Below are 15,731 nucleotides of genomic sequence, written 5' to 3'. Positions count from 1 at the left end.
CCTTCCCCCATGTAACCCCATTCTACCCCACCCCCCGGTAACCCCATTCTGCCCCCTCCCCGGTAACTCCATTCTGCCCCTTTCCCCCCCGGTAACCCCATTCTGACCCTTCCCCCCTGTAACCCCATTCTGCCCCCTCCTTCTCCCCGGTAACCCTATTCTGTCCCATCCCCCCCTTAACACCATTCTGACCCTTCCCCCCGGTAACCCCATTCTGACCCTTCCCCCCCGTAACCCCATTCTGACCCTTCCCCCCCCAGTAACCCCATTCTGACCCTTCCCCCCGGTAACCCCATTCTGCCCATCCCCCCCGTAACCCAATTCTGACCCTTCCCCCCACTAACCCCATTCTGACCCTTCTCCCCCCGGTAACCCCATTCTGACCCTTCCCCCCTGTAACCCCATTCTGACCCTTCCCCCCGTAACCCCATTCTGACCCTTCCCCCCCGGTAACCCCATTCTGACCCTTCCCCCCACTAACCCCATTCTGACCCTTCCCCCCCGGTAACCCCATTCTGACCCTTCCCCCCACTAACCCCATTCTGACCCTTCCCCCCCGGTAACCCCATTCTGACCCTTCCCCCCACTAACCCCATTCTGACCCTTCCCCCCGGTAACCCCATTCTGACCCTTCCCCCCCGGTAACCCCATTCTGACCCTTCCCCCCACTAACCCCATTCTGACCCTTCCCCCCGGTAACCCCATTCTGACCCTTCCCCCCGGTAACCCCATTCTGACCCTTCCCCCCTGTAACCCCATTCTGACCCTTCCTCCCTGTAACCCCATTCTGACCCTTCCCCCCCGGTAACCCCATTCTGACCCTTCCCCCCACTAACCCCATTCTGACCCTTCCCCCCCGGTAACCCCATTCTGACCCTTCCCCCCCGGTAACCCCATTCTGACCCTTCCCCCCCGGTAACCCCATTCTGACCCTTCCCCCCACTAACCCCATTCTGACCCTTCCCCCCCACTAACCCCATTCTGACCCTTCCCCCCCACTAACCCCATTCTGACCCTTCCCCCCCCGGTAACCCCATTCTGACCCTTCCCCCCGTATCCCCATTCTGACCCTTCCCCCCTGTAACCCCATTCTGTCCCACCCTCCTGTAACCCCATTCTGACCCTTCCCCCCTGTAACCCCATTCTGTCCCACCCTCCTGTAACCCCATTCTGACCCTTCCCCCCTGTAACCCCATTCTGACCCTTCCCCCCTGTAACCCCATTCTGACCCTTCCCCCCGTATCCCCATTCTGACCCTTCCCCCCTGTAACCCCATTCTGCCCCCACCCCTCGGTAACCCCATTCTGACCCTTCACCCCGGTAACCCCATTCTGACCCTTCACCCCGGTAACCCCATTCTGACCCTTCCCCCTGGTAACCCCATTCTGACCCTTCACCCCGGTAACCCCATTCTGACCCTTCCCCCCGTATCCCCATTCTGACCCTTCCCCCCTGTAACCCCATTCTGTCCCACCCTCCTGTAACCCCATTCTGCCCCTTCCCCCCTGTAACCCCATTCTGCCCCCACCCCTCGGTAACCCCATTCTGCCCCTTCCCCCCCGGTAACCCCATTCTGTCCCACCTCCCCCCACCCTCCACCCCCACCCCCCACACCCCCCCCTCCCCGGTAGGGTCAAGGCTAGACCACTCCCTTGTTCTGTCCAGTGTATGCTGCCCATCCTAGGTGACCCCCCAGTGATGGAGTGCCCTTGGCCTCTCCCCCCTCCTCTGCCTGAGCGAGGTGAACTACCCACAGATGGAGTGCCCTCTGGGGTGGGGCCTCCCGAGTGAGGGAACATCTCCTCCCCTCAGTCCTCGGTCCTCAGTGACCGGCCCCTCGGCCCTGACGCTGTGTTCCCTCCCTCCCTCCCCTCGGTTTCAGGATTCCCCCCGATCCCCTTGCCCCCTCCTCCCCCCCTCCCCACACACGGTCCTGGCGGTGCTCACCTGTGCCAGCTCCACCAAGGCCTCGCTGTTGCGGGTACATTTCTCGGAGGTGTGCACCCCGCTGTGGGATGGGACGACTCAGCTGCATGCTCACCGCGCCAGCCTGCAGGAGGGAAACTGGCTTGGTGTCCGAACACAAAACCCCCCGGCACACTCGGCTGCAGCTGCCAACCTCAGAGGGAACTGCGGGCCCAACCGGGGGGGGGGGGGGGGAGGGAGGGGGAGGAGAGAGAGAGAGAGAGAGAGAGAGAGGGAGGGGGAGAGAGAGATACAGAGGGAGGGAGGGACAGAGAGAGAGAGAGACACAGAGGGAGGGGGAGAGAGAGAGACAGAGGGAGGGGGAGAGAGAGAGACAGAGGGGAGGGAGGACAGAGAGAGAGAGGAGGAGAGGACAGAGAGAGAGAGAGAGAGAGAGAGAGACACAGAGGGAGGGGGAGAGAGAGAGACAGAGGGAGGGACAGAGAGAGAGAGAGAGAGACAGAGAGAGAGAGACACAGAGGGAGGGGGAGAGAGAGAGAGACAGAGGGAGGAGGGACAGAGAGAGAGAGAGACACACAGAGGGAGGGGGGAGAGAGAGAGACAGAGGGAGGGGGAGAGAGAGAGACAGAGGGAGGGAGGGACAGAGAGAGAGAGAGAGAGACAGAGAGAGAGAGAGAGAGAGAGAGAAAGACACAGAGGGGAGGGGGAGAGAGAGAGACAGAGGGAGGGGAGGGACAGAGAGAGAGAGAGAGAGAGAGAGAGAGAGACACAGAGGGAGGGGGAGAGAGAGAGAGAGAGACGGAGCGGGGGGAGAGAGAGAGATGGAGAGTGGGGAGACAGAAAGACAGAGTGGGGGGACACAGAGAGAGCGAGACGGGGGTGAGAGAGAGGAGAGAGCGAGCGAGAGTGAGAAAGACAGGGAGTGAGAGAAAGAAGGGGCCAGGGGGCGGGGGGGGGGGGGGGGGGGGTGGGGGGGTGGGGGGGGAAGAGAGAGAGAAAGAGAAAGACGGGGAGAGAGAGAAAGAAGGGGCCAGGGGGCAGAGGGAGGGAGAGAGAGAGGGAGACAGAGTAGGGGAGGGGGAAGGGAGAGGCGAGGTGGAGTTAGAGACAGGGAGGGAGGTGGGATAAATCATGGTGAGTTATTAAAGTCAGAGCAATGGGGATTCTGTAACTACATTCGAGATAATCCAGTCACTCCCTCCCAGGCAGACATTAGACTCATGTTTCCAGGATCCGGACACAGGCACTTTGGGGTGACCATGGGGAGACACCAAACTCGAAGCTAGGTGGGGAGGGGGGGGGCGCGGCAAGGGAGAGAGGGAATGGGACAGTGGGGACAGGGGCACGCACAGAGCCCAAGGAGGTTTCACATATACACCTCCGCAACGACTGGTGCAGGAAGAATCAGGCAGCCATCACAGGTCACTCAACTGAACCAAAGCCCAAAACCAAAGGGAAGACAGCAATGGCTGAATGGCCTCCTGTCCTTGGGTGACAGGGTGGTGGAGGAGGGGCTGAATGGCCTCCTGTCCTTGGGTGACAGGGTGGTGGAGGAGGGGCTGAATGGCCTCCTGTTCCTGTGTACCCAGGCTGGTGGAGGAGGAGGGACTGAATGGCCTCCTGTTCCTGTGTACCAGGCTGGTGGAGGAGGGGCTGAATGGCCTCCTGTTCGTGTGTCCCAGGCTGGAGGTGGAGGGGCTGAATGGCCTCCTGTTCCTGTGTACCAGGCTGGTGGAGGAGGGGCTGAATGGCCTCCTGTTCCTGTGTACCAGGCTGGTGGAGGAGGGGCTGAATGGCCTCCTGTTCCTGTGGACCGGGCTGGAGGAGGAGGAGGGGCTGAATGGCCTCCTGTTCCTGTGTCCCAGACTGGAGGAGGAGGGGCTGAATGGCCTCCTGTTCCTGTGGACCGGGCTGGAGGAGGAGGAGGGGCTGAATGGCCTCCTGTGAGAGAGCCCGTGTGTGGGAGCCCGTGTGTGAGGGCCCGTGTGTGAGGGCCCGTGTGTGAGGGCCCGTGTGTGAGGGCCCGTGTGTGAGGGCCCGTGTGTGAGAGGTCGTGTGTGGGAGCCCGTGTGTGGGAGCCCGTGTGTGGGAGCCCGTGTGTGGGAGCCCGTGTGTGGGACGCCGTGTGTGAGAGGCCGTGTGTGGGAGCCCGTGTGTGGGAGCCCGTGTGTGGGACCCGTGTGTGGGAGCCCGTGTGTGGGACCCGTGTGTGGGAGCCCGTGTGTGGGACCCGTGTGTGTGGGCCCGTGTGTGAGAGGCCGTGTGTGAGAGGCCGTGTGTGGGAGCCCGTGTGTGAGAGGCCGTGTGTGAGAGGCCGTGTGTGAGAGCCCGTGTGTGGGAGCCCGTGTGTGGGAGCCCGTGTGTGGGAGCCCGTGTGCGAGAGGCCGTGTGCGAGAGGCCGTGTGCGAGAGGCCGTGTGCGAGAGGCCGTGTGCGAGAGGCCGTGTGCGAGAGCCCGTGTGCGAGAGGCCGTGTGCGAGAGGCCGTGTGCGAGAGCCCGTGTGCGAGAGCCCGTGTGCGAGAGCCCGTGTGCGAGAGCCCGTGTGCGAGAGGCCGTGTGCGAGAGCCCGTGTGCGAGAGGCCGTGTGCGAGAGCCCGTGTGTGAGAGCCCGTGTGTGAGAGCCCGTGTGTGAGAGGCCGTGTGTGAGAGGCCGTGTGTGGGAGCCCGTGTGTGGGAGCCCGTGTGTGAGAGCCCGTGTGTGAGAGCCCGTGTGTGGGAGGCCGTGTGTGAGAGCCCGTGTGTGAGAGCCCGTGTGTGAGAGCCCGTGTGTGAGTGACCGTGTGTGAGAGGCCGTGTGTGAGAGCCCGTGTGCGGGAGGCCGTGTGTGGGAGGCCGTGTGTGAGTGACCGTGTGTGAGAGCCCGTGTGCGGGAGGCCGTGTGCGGGAGCCCGTGTGTGAGAGCCCATGTGTGGGAGGCATTGTGTGAGAGCCCGTGTGTGAGAGCCCATGTGTGGGAGGCATTGTGTGAGAGCCCGTGTGTGAGAGCCCGTGTGTGAGAGCCCGTGTGTGAGAGCCTGTGTGTGAGAGGCCGTGTGTGTGAGAGGCCGTGTGTGTGAGAGGCCGTGTGTGTGAGAGGCCGTATGTGTGAGAGGCCGTGTGTGTGAGAGGCCGTGTGTGTGAGAGGCCGTGTGTGTGAGAGGCCGTGTGTGTGAGAGGCCGTGTGTGAGAGGCCGTGTGTGGGAGCCCGTGTGTGGGAGCCCGTGTGTGAGAGACCGTGTGTGGGAGCCCGTGTGTGGGAGCCCGTGTGTGGGAGCCCGTGTGTGGGAGCCCGTGTGTGGGAGGCATTGTGTGAGTGACCGTGTGTGAGAGGCCGTGTGCGGGAGGCCGTGTGTGAGAGCCCGTGTGCGGGAGGCCGTGTGTGAGTGACCGTGTGTGGGAGCCCGTGTGTGAGAGCCCGTGTGTGGGAGCCCGTGTGTGGGAGGCATTGTGTGAGTGACCGTGTGTGAGAGGCCGTGTGTGAGAGCCCGTGTGCGGGAGGCCGTGTGTGAGTGACCGTGTGTGGGAGCCCGTGTGTGAGAGCCCGTGTGTGAGAGCCCGTGTGTGAGAGGCCGTGTGTGAGAGGCCGTGTGTGGGAGCCCGTGTGTGGGAGCCCGTGCGTGAGAGCCCGTCCGCGGGAGCCCGTGTGTGGGAGCCCGTGTGTGAGAGCCCGTGTGTGAGAGCCCGTGTGTGGGAGCCCGTGTGTGAGAGGCCGTGTGTGGGAGCCCGTGTGTGAGAGGCCGTGTGTGAGAGGCCGTGTGTGGGAGCCCGTGTGTGGGAGCCCGTGTGTGGGAGCCCGTGTGTGAGAGCCCGTGTGTGAGAAGCCGTGTGTGGGAGCCCGTGTGTGAGAGCCCGTGTGTGAGAGGCCGTGTGTGGGAGCCCGTGTGTGGGAGCCCGTGTGTGGGAGCCCGTGTGTGGGAGCCCGTGTGTGAGAGGCCGTGTGTGAGAGGCCGTGTGTGAGAGCCCGTGTGTGAGAGCCCGTGTGTGAGAGCCCGTGTGTGAGAGCCCGTGTGTGAGAGCCCGTGTGTGGGAGCCCGTGTGCGGGAGCCCGTGTGCGAGAGCCAGTGTGTGGGAGGCCGTGTGTGTGAGCCCGTGTGTGAGAGGTCGTGTGTGAGAGCCCGTGTGTGAGAGCCCGTGTGCGGGAGCCCGTGTGCGGGAGCCCGTGTGCGAGAGCCAGTGTGTGGGAGGCCGTGTGTGTGAGCCCGTGTGTGAGAGGCCGTGTGTGAGAGGTCGTGTGTGAGAGCCCGTGTGTGAGAGCCCGTGTGTGAGTGACCGTGTGTGAGTGACCGTGTGTGAGAGTCCGTGTGTGAGAGCCCGTGTGTGAGTGGCCGTGTGTGAGAGGCCGTGTGTGGGAGCCCGTGTGTGGGAGGCCGTGTGGGAGAGCCCGTGTGGGAGAGCCCGTGTGTGAGGGCCCGTGTGTGGGAGGCCGTGTGTGAGAGCCCGTGTGTGAGAGCCCGTGTGTGAGAGCCCGTGTGTGAGAGCCCGTGTGTGAGAGCCCGTGTGTGGGAGGCCGTGTGTGAGAGGCCGTGTGTGAGAGCCCGTGTGTGGGAGCCCGTGTGCGAGAGGCCGTGTGCGAGAGGCTGTGTATGTCTGTGTATGTGTGCGTGTGTCTGTGTCCGTGTATTTGTGTGTGTCTATGTATGTGTGTCTGTGTGTGCGTGTGCCTGTGTGTGTGTGTGTGTGTGTCTGTGTGTGTGCCTGTGTATGTGCGTGTGTCCGTATATGTGTGTGTGTGCCCGTATGCGTATGTGTATGTGTGTCTATGTGTGTGTGTGTGTGTCTGTGGGAGCGTGTGTCTGCCTGTGTGTGTGTCGTATATTTGTGTGTGTCTGTCTGTGTATGTGTGTGCCTGTGTGTGTGCCTGTGTGTGCGTGTGCCTGTGGGTGTGTGCCTGTGTGTGCGTGTCTGTCAGTCTGTGTGCGTGTGTCGGCGTGTGTGTATGTGTGTGTGCGTCTGTGTATATGTGCGTCTGTGTATGTGTGTGTGTGCGTCAGTGTGTGTGTGTGTGTGTCGGCGTGTGTGTGTATGTGTGCGCGTGTCTGTGTGTGTATGTGTGTGTCTGTGTATGTGTGCCTGTGTGGTGTGTGTGTGTGTCTGTGTATGTGTCCGTGTCTGTGTGTCTGTGTGTCCGTGTATGTGTATGTGTGTCTGTTTGTGCGTGTGCCTGTGTGTGTGTCTGTGTATGTGTGTCTGTGTATGCTAGTGTGTGTGTATGTCAGTCTGTGTGTGTGTCGGCATGTGTGTGTGTCTGTGTATGTGAATGTGTGCCTGTGTGTGTCTGTATATGTGTGTGTGTGTGTGTGTGTATGTGTGCGTGTGTGTCTGTGTATGTGTATATGTGTGTCTGTATGTGTGTGTGTCTGTGTATTTGTGCGTGTCTGTGTATGTGTGTGTCTGTGTATGTGTGTGTGTGAGTGTCTTGTGTGTTGAGTGTCTGTGTGAGTGTGTCAGTGCCTGTGTGAGAGTGTCAGTGTGTGTGTCGGCGTGTGTGGGTGTCAGTGTGTGTGTATGTCAGTATTTGTGTCAGTGTGAGTGTGTCAGTGTGTGTGTCAGTGTGTGTGTGTGTGTGTGTGTGTCAATGTCTGTGTGTGTCAGTACGTGTGAGTGTCAGTATGCGTGTCTGTGTGTCAGTGTGTGTGTGTGTGTCTGTGTGAGTACCTGTGTGTTGGCGTGTGTTTGAGTGTCTGTGCATTTGTCAGTGTGCCTGTGTGTGTGTCAATGTCTGTGTGACAGTGTGTGTGAGTGAGAGTGTGAGTGTCAGTGTGTGTGTGTCAGTGTGCTTCTCTGTGTGTCGGCATGTGTGTGTGTATTAGTGTGTGTGTGTCAGTGTGTGTGTTGGTGCATGTGAGTGTGTGTCAGCGTGTGTGTGTGTGTGTGTGTGTGAGCATGTGTGTGTGTCTGTCAGTGTGTGTGTGTGTCTGTGTGTGTGTGTTTGTGTGTGTCAGTATGTGTGTGAATGTGTGTGAGTGTGTGTGTCTGTGTGAGTGTGTGTGTGTGTGTGAGAGTCGGCGTGTGTGCCTGTCAGTGTGTGTGAGTGTGTGTGTCAGTGTGCGTGCATGTGTCAAGAGTGTGTGTGTCAGTGAGAGTGTCAGTGTGTGTGTTTGTGTGTGTGTGTGGGTGTGTAAGTGTGTGTGTGTGTGTATGTGTGTGTCCGTGCCAGTGTGTGTCCGTGTGTGTGTGTCAGTGTGTGTCCGTGTGTGTGCACGCGCGCGCGTCAGTGTGTCCGTGTGTGTGCGTCAGTGTGCGCGTCTGTGTGTGTGTGTCAGAGTGTAAGTGTGCGTGTGTATGTGTGTCAGCGTGTGTCAGTGTGTGTGCGCGCGTCAGTGTGTGTCTGAGCCAGTGTGTGTGTATGTGTGTCCGTGCCAGTGTGTGTGTTTGCGTCAGTGTGTGTGTCCGTGCCAGTGTTTGTGTGTGCGTCAGTGTGTGTTTGTGCCAGTGTGTGTACGTGTGTGTGTGTGCGTCAGTGTGTGTGTCTGAGCCAGTGTGTGTGCGTCAGTGTGTGTTCGTCAGTGTGTGTTAGTGCCAGTGTGTGTATGTGTGTGTGTGTGTGTGTGCGTCAGTGTGTGTCTGAGCCAGTGTGTGTGTGTGTGCGTCAGTGTGTGTTCGTCAGTGTGTGTTTGTGCCAGTGTGTGTATGTGTGTGTGTGCGTCAGTATGTGTGTCTGAGCCAGTGTGTGTGTGTGCGTCAGTGTGTGTTTGTGCCAGTGTGTGTGTGTGTGTGCTTCAGTGTGTGTATCTGAGCCAGTGTGTGTGTGTATGTGTGTGTGTGCGCGCCAGTGTGTGTTCGTGCCAGTGTGTGTGTGTATGTCAGCGTGTGTGTGTGTGTGCGTCAGTGTGTGTCTGAGCCAGTGTGTGTATGCGTGTGTGTATGTATGTCTGTGTGTGTGTATGTGTGTGTGTATGTATGTCTGTGTGTGTGTATGTAAGTGTGTGTGTGTGTGTGCGTGTGTGTGCGTCAGTGTGTCTGAGCCAGTGTGTGTGTATGTCTGTGTGTGTGCATGTGTGTGTGTGTGCGTCAGTGTGTGTCTGAGCCAGTGTGTGTGTGTATGTCAGTGTGTGTGTGTGTGTGTGTGTGTGTGTGTGTGTGTATGTCAGTGTGTGTGTGTGCGTCAGTGTGTGTCTGAGCCAGTGTGTGTGTGTGTATGTCAGTGTGTGTGTGTGCGTCAGTGTGTGTGCGTGTGTATGTCAGTGTGTGTATATGTCAGTGTGTGTATATGTCAGTGTGTGTGTGTGCGCGTCAGTGTGTGTGCGTGTGTATGTCAGTGTGTGTGTATGTCAGTGTGTGTGTGTGCGCGTCAGTGTGTGTCTGAGCCAGTGTGTGTGTGTGTATGTCAGTGTGTTTGGTGTGTGTCTGTGTGTGTGTGCGTCTGTGTGTGTGTATGCCAGTGTGTGTGTGTGCGTCAGTGTGTGTGTGTGTGTGTGTGTGTGTATGTCAGTGTGTGTGTGTGTGTGTGTATGTCAGTGTGTGTGTGTGTATGTCAGTGTGTGTGTGTGTGTCTGAGCCAGTGTGTGTGTGTGTGTCTGAGCCAGTGTGTGTGTGTGTGTATGTCAGTGTGTGTGTGTGTGTGTGTGTGTCAGTGTGTGTGTGTGTGTATGTCAGTGTGTGTGTGTGTGTGTGTCAGTGTGTGTGTGTGTGTATGTCAGTGTGTGTGTGTGTATGTCAGTGTGTGTGTGTGTGTGTGTGTGTGTGTGTGTCAGTGTGTGTGTGTGTCAGTGTGTGTGTGTGTCAGTGTGTGTGTGTGTGTGTCAGTGTGTGTGTGTGTCAGTGTGTATGTCAGTGTGTGTGTGTATGTCAGTGTGTGTGTGTGTATGTCAGTGTGTGTGTGTGTCTGAGCCAGTGTGTGTGTGTGTGTGTCAGTGTGTGACAGTGTGTGTGTGTGTGTGTGTATGTCAGTGTGTGTGTGTGTCAGTGTGTGTGTGTGTGTGTGTGTGTGTGTCAGTGTGTGTGTGTATGTCAGTGTGTGTGTGTGTATGTCAGTGTGTGTGTGTGTGTGTATGTCAGTGTGTGTGTGTGTGTATGTCAGTGTGTGTGTGTGTGTCAGTGTGTGTGTGTCAGTGTGTGTGTGCGTGTCAGTGTGTGTGTGCGTGTGTATGTGTGTGTGTGTGTGTCTGAGCCAGTGTGTGCGTCTGTGTGTATGTCAGTGTGTGTGTGTGTGTGTGTGCGTCAGTGTGTGTGTGTCTGAGCCAGTGTGTGTGTGTGTATGTCAGTGTGTGTGTGTGTCTGAGCCAGTGTGTGTGTGTGTGTGTATGTCAGTGTGTGTGTGTGTGTCAGTGTGTGTGTCAGTGTGTGTGTGCGTGTCAGTGTGTGTGTGCGTGTGTATGTGTGTGTGTGTGTCTGAGCCAGTGTGTGCGTCTGTGTGTATGTCAGTGTGTGTGTGTGTGTGCGTCAGTGTGTGTGTGTGTGTGTGTGTGTATGTCAGTGTGTGTGTGTGTGTCTGAGCCAGTGTGTGTGTGTGTGTGTCTGAGCCAGTGTGTGTGTGTGTGTCTGAGCCAGTGTGTGTGTGTGTGTGTGTGTGTCAGTGTGTGTGTGTGTGTGTCAGTGTGTGTGTGTGTGTGTCAGTGTGTGTGTGTGTATGTCAGTGTGTGTGTGTGTATGTCAGTGTGTGTGTGTGTCAGTGTGTGTGTGTGTGTGTATGTCAGTGTGTGTGTGTGTATGTCAGTGTGTGTGTGTGTCTGAGCCAGTGTGTGTGTGACAGTGTGTGTGTGTGTGTGTGTGTGTGTGTCAGTGTGTGTGTGTGTGTCAGTGTGTGTGTGTGTCAGTGTGTGTGTGTGTGTGTATGTCAGTGTGTGTGTGTGTGTATATGTCAGTGTGTGTGTGTCAGTGTGTGTGCGTGTGTGTGTGTGTGTCTGAGCCAGTGTGTGTGTGTATGTCAGTGTGTGTGTGTGTGTGTGTGTCTGAGCCAGTGTGTGTGTGTGTGTGTATGTCAGTGTGTGTGGGTGTGTATGTCAGTCTGTGTGTGTGTGTGTGCGTCTGTGTGTATGTCAGTGTGTGTGTGTGTGCGTCAGTGTGTGTGTGTGTGTATATGTCAGTGTGTGTCTGAGCCAGTGTGTGTGTGTGTCTGACAGTGTGTGTGTGTGCATGTCAGTGTGTGTGTGTGCATGTCAGTGTGTGTGTGTGTGTATGTCAGTGTGTGTGTGTGTGTATGTCAGTGTGTGTGTGTGTGTGTATGTCAGTGTGTGTGTGTGTGTGTGTGTGCGTCAGTGTGTGTGTGCGCGTCAGTGTGTGTCTGAGCCAGTGTGTGTGTGTGCGTCAGTGTGTGTGCGTGTGTATGTCAGTGTGTGTGTATGTCAGTGTGTGTGTGTGTGCGTCAGTGTGTGTCTGAGCCAGTGTGTGTGTGTGTGTGTATGTCAGTGTGTGTGCGTGTGTATGTCAGTGTGTGTGTATGTCAGTGTGTGTGTGTGCGCGATAGTGTGTGTCTGAGCCAGTGTGTGTATGTCAGTGTGTTTGGTGTGCGTCAGTGTGTCTGTGTGTGTGTGTAGGTCAGTGTGTGTGTGTGTGTATGTCAGTGTGTGTGTGTGTCTGAGCCAGTGTGTGTGTGTGTGTATGTCAGTGTGTGTGTGTGTCAGTGTGTGTGTGTGTATGTCATTGTGTGTGTGTGTGTGTGTATGTCATTGTGTGTGTGTGTGTGTATGTCAGTGTGTGTGTGTGTGTATGTCAGTGTGTGTGTGTGTCTGAGCCAGTGTGTGTGTGTGTCTGAGCCAGTGTGTGTGTGTGTATGTCAGTATGTGTGTGTATGTTAGTGTGTGTGTGTGTATGTCAGTGTGTGTGTGTGTATGTCAGTGTGTGTGTGTGTGTGTATGTCAGTGTGTGTGTGTGTATGTCAGTGTGTGTGTGTATGTCAGTGTGTGTGTGTATGTTAGTGTGTGTGTGTGTATGTCAGTGTGTGTGTGTGTGTGTGTATGTCAGTGTGTGTGTGTGTGTGTATGTCAGTGTGTGTGTGTGTGTATGTCAGTGTGTGTGTGTGTGTGTGTATGTCAGTGTGTGTGTGTCAGTGTGTGTGTGTGTCAGTGTGTGTGTATGTCAGTGTGTGTGTGTGTATGTCAGTGTGTGTGTGTGTCTGAGCCTGTGTGTGTGTATGTCAGTGTGTGTGTGTATGTCAGTGTGTGTGTGTATGTCAGTGTGTTTGTGTGTGTGTGTGTATGTGTCTGTGTGTGTGTCAGTGTATGTGTCTGTGTGTGTGTCAGTGTGTGTGTGTATGTCAGTGTGTGTGTGTGTGTGTATGTCAGTGTGTGTCTGAGCCAGTGTGTGTGTGTGTATGTCAGTGTGTGTGTGTGTGTGTATGTCAGTGTGTGTGTGTGTGTGTATGTCAGTGTGTGTGCGTGTGTGCCAGTGTGTGTGCGCGTGTATGTCAGTGTGTGTGTGCGCGTGTATGTCAGTGTGTGTGTGCGTGTGTATGTCAGTGTGTGTGTGTGCGTGTGTGCGTCAGTGTGTGTGTGACTGAGCCAGTGTGTGTGTGTGTATGTCAGTGTGTGTGTGTGTCTGAGCCAGTGTGTGTGTGTGTGTGTGTATGTCAGTGTGTGTGTGTGTCTGAGCCAGTGTGTGTGTGTGTGTGTATGTCAGTGTGTGTGTGTGTGTATGTCAGTCTGTGTGTGTGTATGTCAGTGTGTGTGTGTGTGTATGTCAGTCTGTGTGTGTGTGCGTCTTTGTGTATGTCAGTGTGTGTGTGTGTATGTCAGTGTGTGTGTCTGAGCCAGTGTGTGTGTGTATGTCAGTGTGTGTGTGTGTGTGTGCATGTCAGTGTGTGTGTGTATGTCAGTGTGTGTGTGTGTATGTCAGTGTGTGTGTGTGTATGTCAGTGTGTGTGTCTGAGCCAGTGTGTGTGTGTATGTCAGTGTGTGTGTGTGTGTGTGTATGTCAGTGTGTGTCTGAGCCAGTGTGTGTGTGTGTATGTCAGTGTGTGTGTATGTCAGTGTGTGTGTGTGTATGTCAGTGTGTGTGTCTGAGCCAGTGTGTGTGTGTATGTCAGTGTGTGTGTGTGTGTGTATATCAGTGTGTGTCTGAGCCAGTGTGTGTGTGTGTATGTCAGTGTGTGTGTGTGTGTGTCCGTGTGTGTGTGTGTGTCAGTGTGTGTGTCAGTGTGTGTGTGTGTGTCAGTGTGTGTGTGTGTCAGTGTGTGTGTGTGTGTGTGTGTGTCAGTGTGTGTGTGTGTGTGTGTGTCAGTGTGTGTGTGTGTGTGTGTGTCAGTGTGTGTGTGTGTGTGTGTCAGTGTGTGTGTGTGTATGTCAGTGTGTGTGTGTATGTCAGTGTGTGTGTGTGTGTCAGTGTGTGTGTGTGTGTATGTCAGTGTGTGTGTGTGTGCGTCAGTGTGTGTGTGCGCGTCAGTGTGTGTCTGAGCCAGTGTGTGTGTGTGCGTCAGTGTGTGTGCGTGTGTATGTCAGTGTGTGTGTATGTCAGTGTGTGTGTGTGTGCGTCAGTGTGTGTCTGAGCCAGTGTGTGTGTGTGTGTGTATGTCAGTGTGTGTGCGTGTGTATGTCAGTGTGTGTGTATGTCAGTGTGTGTGTGTGCGCGATAGTGTGTGTCTGAGCCAGTGTGTGTATGTCAGTGTGTTTGGTGTGCGTCAGTGTGTCTGTGTGTGTGTGTAGGTCAGTGTGTGTGTGTGTGTATGTCAGTGTGTGTGTGTGTCTGAGCCAGTGTGTGTGTGTGTGTATGTCAGTGTGTGTGTGTGTCAGTGTGTGTGTGTGTATGTCATTGTGTGTGTGTGTGTGTGTATGTCATTGTGTGTGTGTGTGTGTATGTCATTGTGTGTGTGTGTGTGTGTATGTCATTGTGTGTGTGTGTGTGTATGTCATTGTGTGTGTGTGTGTATGTCATTGTGTGTGTGTGTGTGTGTGTGTATGTCAGTGTGTGTGTGTGTATGTCAGTGTGTGTGTGTGTGTGTCTGAGCCAGTGTGTGTGTGTATGTCAGTGTGTGTGTGTGTCAGTGTGTGTGTGTGTATGTCATTGTGTGTGTGTGTGTATGTCAGTGTGTGTGTGTGTGTATGTCAGTGTGTGTATGTCATTGTGTGTGTGTGTGTATGTCAGTGTGTGTGTGTGTGTATGTCAGTGTGTGTGTGTGTCTGAGCCAGTGTGTGTGTGTGTATGTCAGTGTGTGTGTGTATGTTAGTGTGTGTGTGTGTATGTCAGTGTGTGTGTGTGTGTGTATGTCAGTGTGTGTGTGTGTGTGTATGTCAGTGTGTGTGTGTGTGTATGTCAGTGTGTGTGTGTGTATGTCAGTGTGTGTGTGTATGTCAGTGTGTGTGTGTATGTCAGTGTGTGTGTGTATGTCAGTGTGTGTGTGTGTGTGTATGTCAGTGTGTGTGTGTGTGTGTATGTCAGTGTGTGTGTGTGTGTATGTCAGTGTGTGTGTGTGTGTGTGTGTGTATGTCAGTGTGTGTGTCAGTGTGTGTGTGTGTCAGTGTGTGTGTGTATGTCAGTGTGTGTGTGTGTATGTCAGTGTGTGTGTGTGTATGTCAGTGTGTGTGTGTGTGTGTCTGAGCCTGTGTGTGTGTATGTCAGTGTGTGTGTGTATGTCAGTGTGTGTGTGTATGTCAGTGTGTGTGTGTATGTCAGTGTGTTTGTGTGTGTGTGTGTATGTGTCTGTGTGTGTGTCAGTGTATGTGTCTGTGTGTGTGTCAGTGTGTGTGTGTATGTCAGTGTGTCAGTGTGTGTGTGTATGTCAGTGTGTGTCTGAGCCAGTGTGTGTGTGTGTATGTCAGTGTGTGTGTGTGTGTGTATGTCAGTGTGTGTGCGTGTGTGCCAGTGTGTGTGCGCGTGTATGTCAGTGTGTGTGTGCGCGTGTATGTCAGTGTGTGTGTGCGTGTGTATGTCAGTGTGTGTGTGTGCGTGTGTGCGTCAGTGTGTGTGTGTCTGAGCCAGTGTGTGTGTGTGTATGTCAGTGTGTGTGTGTGTCTGAGCCAGTGTGTGTGTGTGTGTGTGTATGTCAGTGTGTGTGTGTGTCTGAGCCAGTGTGTGTGTGTGTGTGTATGTCAGTGTGTGTGTGTGTGTATGTCAGTCTGTGTGTGTGTATGTCAGTGTGTGTGTGTGTGTATGTCAGTCTGTGTGTGTGTGCGTCTTTGTGTATGTCAGTGTGTGTGTGTGTATGTCAGTGTGTGTGTCTGAGCCAGTGTGTGTGTGTATGTCAGTGTGTGTGTGTGTGTGTGCATGTCAGTGTGTGTGTGTATGTCAGTGTGTGTGTGTGTATGTCAGTGTGTGTGTCTGAGCCAGTGTGTGTGTGTATGTCAGTGTATGTCAGTGTGTGTGTATGTCAGTGTGTGTGTGTGTATGTCAGTGTGTGTGTCTGAGCCAGTGTGTGTGTGTATGTCAGTGTGTGTGTGTGTGTGTGTGTATGTCAGTGTGTGTCTGAGCCAGTGTGTGTGTGTGTATGTCAGTGTGTGTGTATGTCAGTGTGTGTCAGTGTGTGTGTGTGTGTGTGTCAGTGTGTGTGTGTGTGTGTGTGTCAGTGTGTGTGTGTGTGTGTGTGTCAGTGTGTGTGTGTGTGTGTGTGTCAGTGTGTGTGTGTGTGTGTGTCAGTGTGTGTGTGTGTGTGTGTGTGTGTGTGTGTCTGTGTGTGTCAGTGTGTGTGTGTGTGTGTGTCCGTGTGTGTGTGTGTGTCAGTGTGTGTGTGTGTGTCAGTGTGTGTGTGTGTCAGTGTGTGTGTGTGTGTGTGTCAGTGTGTGTGTGTGTGTGTGTCAGTGTGTGTGTGTGTGTGTGTGTCAGTGTGTGTGTGTGTGTGTGTCAGTGTGTGTGTGTGTGTGTGTGTCAGTGTGTGTGTGTGTGTGTGTCAGTGTGTGTGTGTGTGTGTGTGTCAGTGTGTGTGTGTGTGTGTGTCAGTGTGTGTGTGTGTGTGTGTC

At 55.2% G+C, this 15,731-nt stretch overlaps 2 protein-coding genes across 2 annotated transcripts in view; one reads left to right on the top strand and one right to left on the bottom strand.

Annotated features, from left to right (window-relative positions):
- cog3 (component of oligomeric golgi complex 3) overlaps nt 1–15,731 on the top strand; it is a 522,289-nt gene that overhangs the window by 3,407 nt on the left and 503,151 nt on the right. The window lies entirely within an intron of this gene.
- The window catches only part of LOC140485942 (protein capicua homolog), a 45,008-nt gene continuing 31,099 nt past the window's right edge, over nt 1,823–15,731 (bottom strand). Inside the window, exon 6 of the mRNA XM_072584385.1 lies at nt 1,823–2,130. Coding sequence (XP_072440486.1) covers nt 1,823–2,130 — 308 coding nt within the window. The remainder of the gene's footprint in view (nt 2,131–15,731) is intronic.

This window comes from Chiloscyllium punctatum, chromosome 15 (genome assembly GCF_047496795.1).
Source record: "Chiloscyllium punctatum isolate Juve2018m chromosome 15, sChiPun1.3, whole genome shotgun sequence".
In the NCBI taxonomy this organism is placed as follows: Eukaryota; Metazoa; Chordata; class Chondrichthyes; order Orectolobiformes; family Hemiscylliidae; genus Chiloscyllium; species Chiloscyllium punctatum.
Note: the sequence above shows the minus strand (reverse complement) of the source record. Positions and strands in the feature narration are given on the sequence as shown.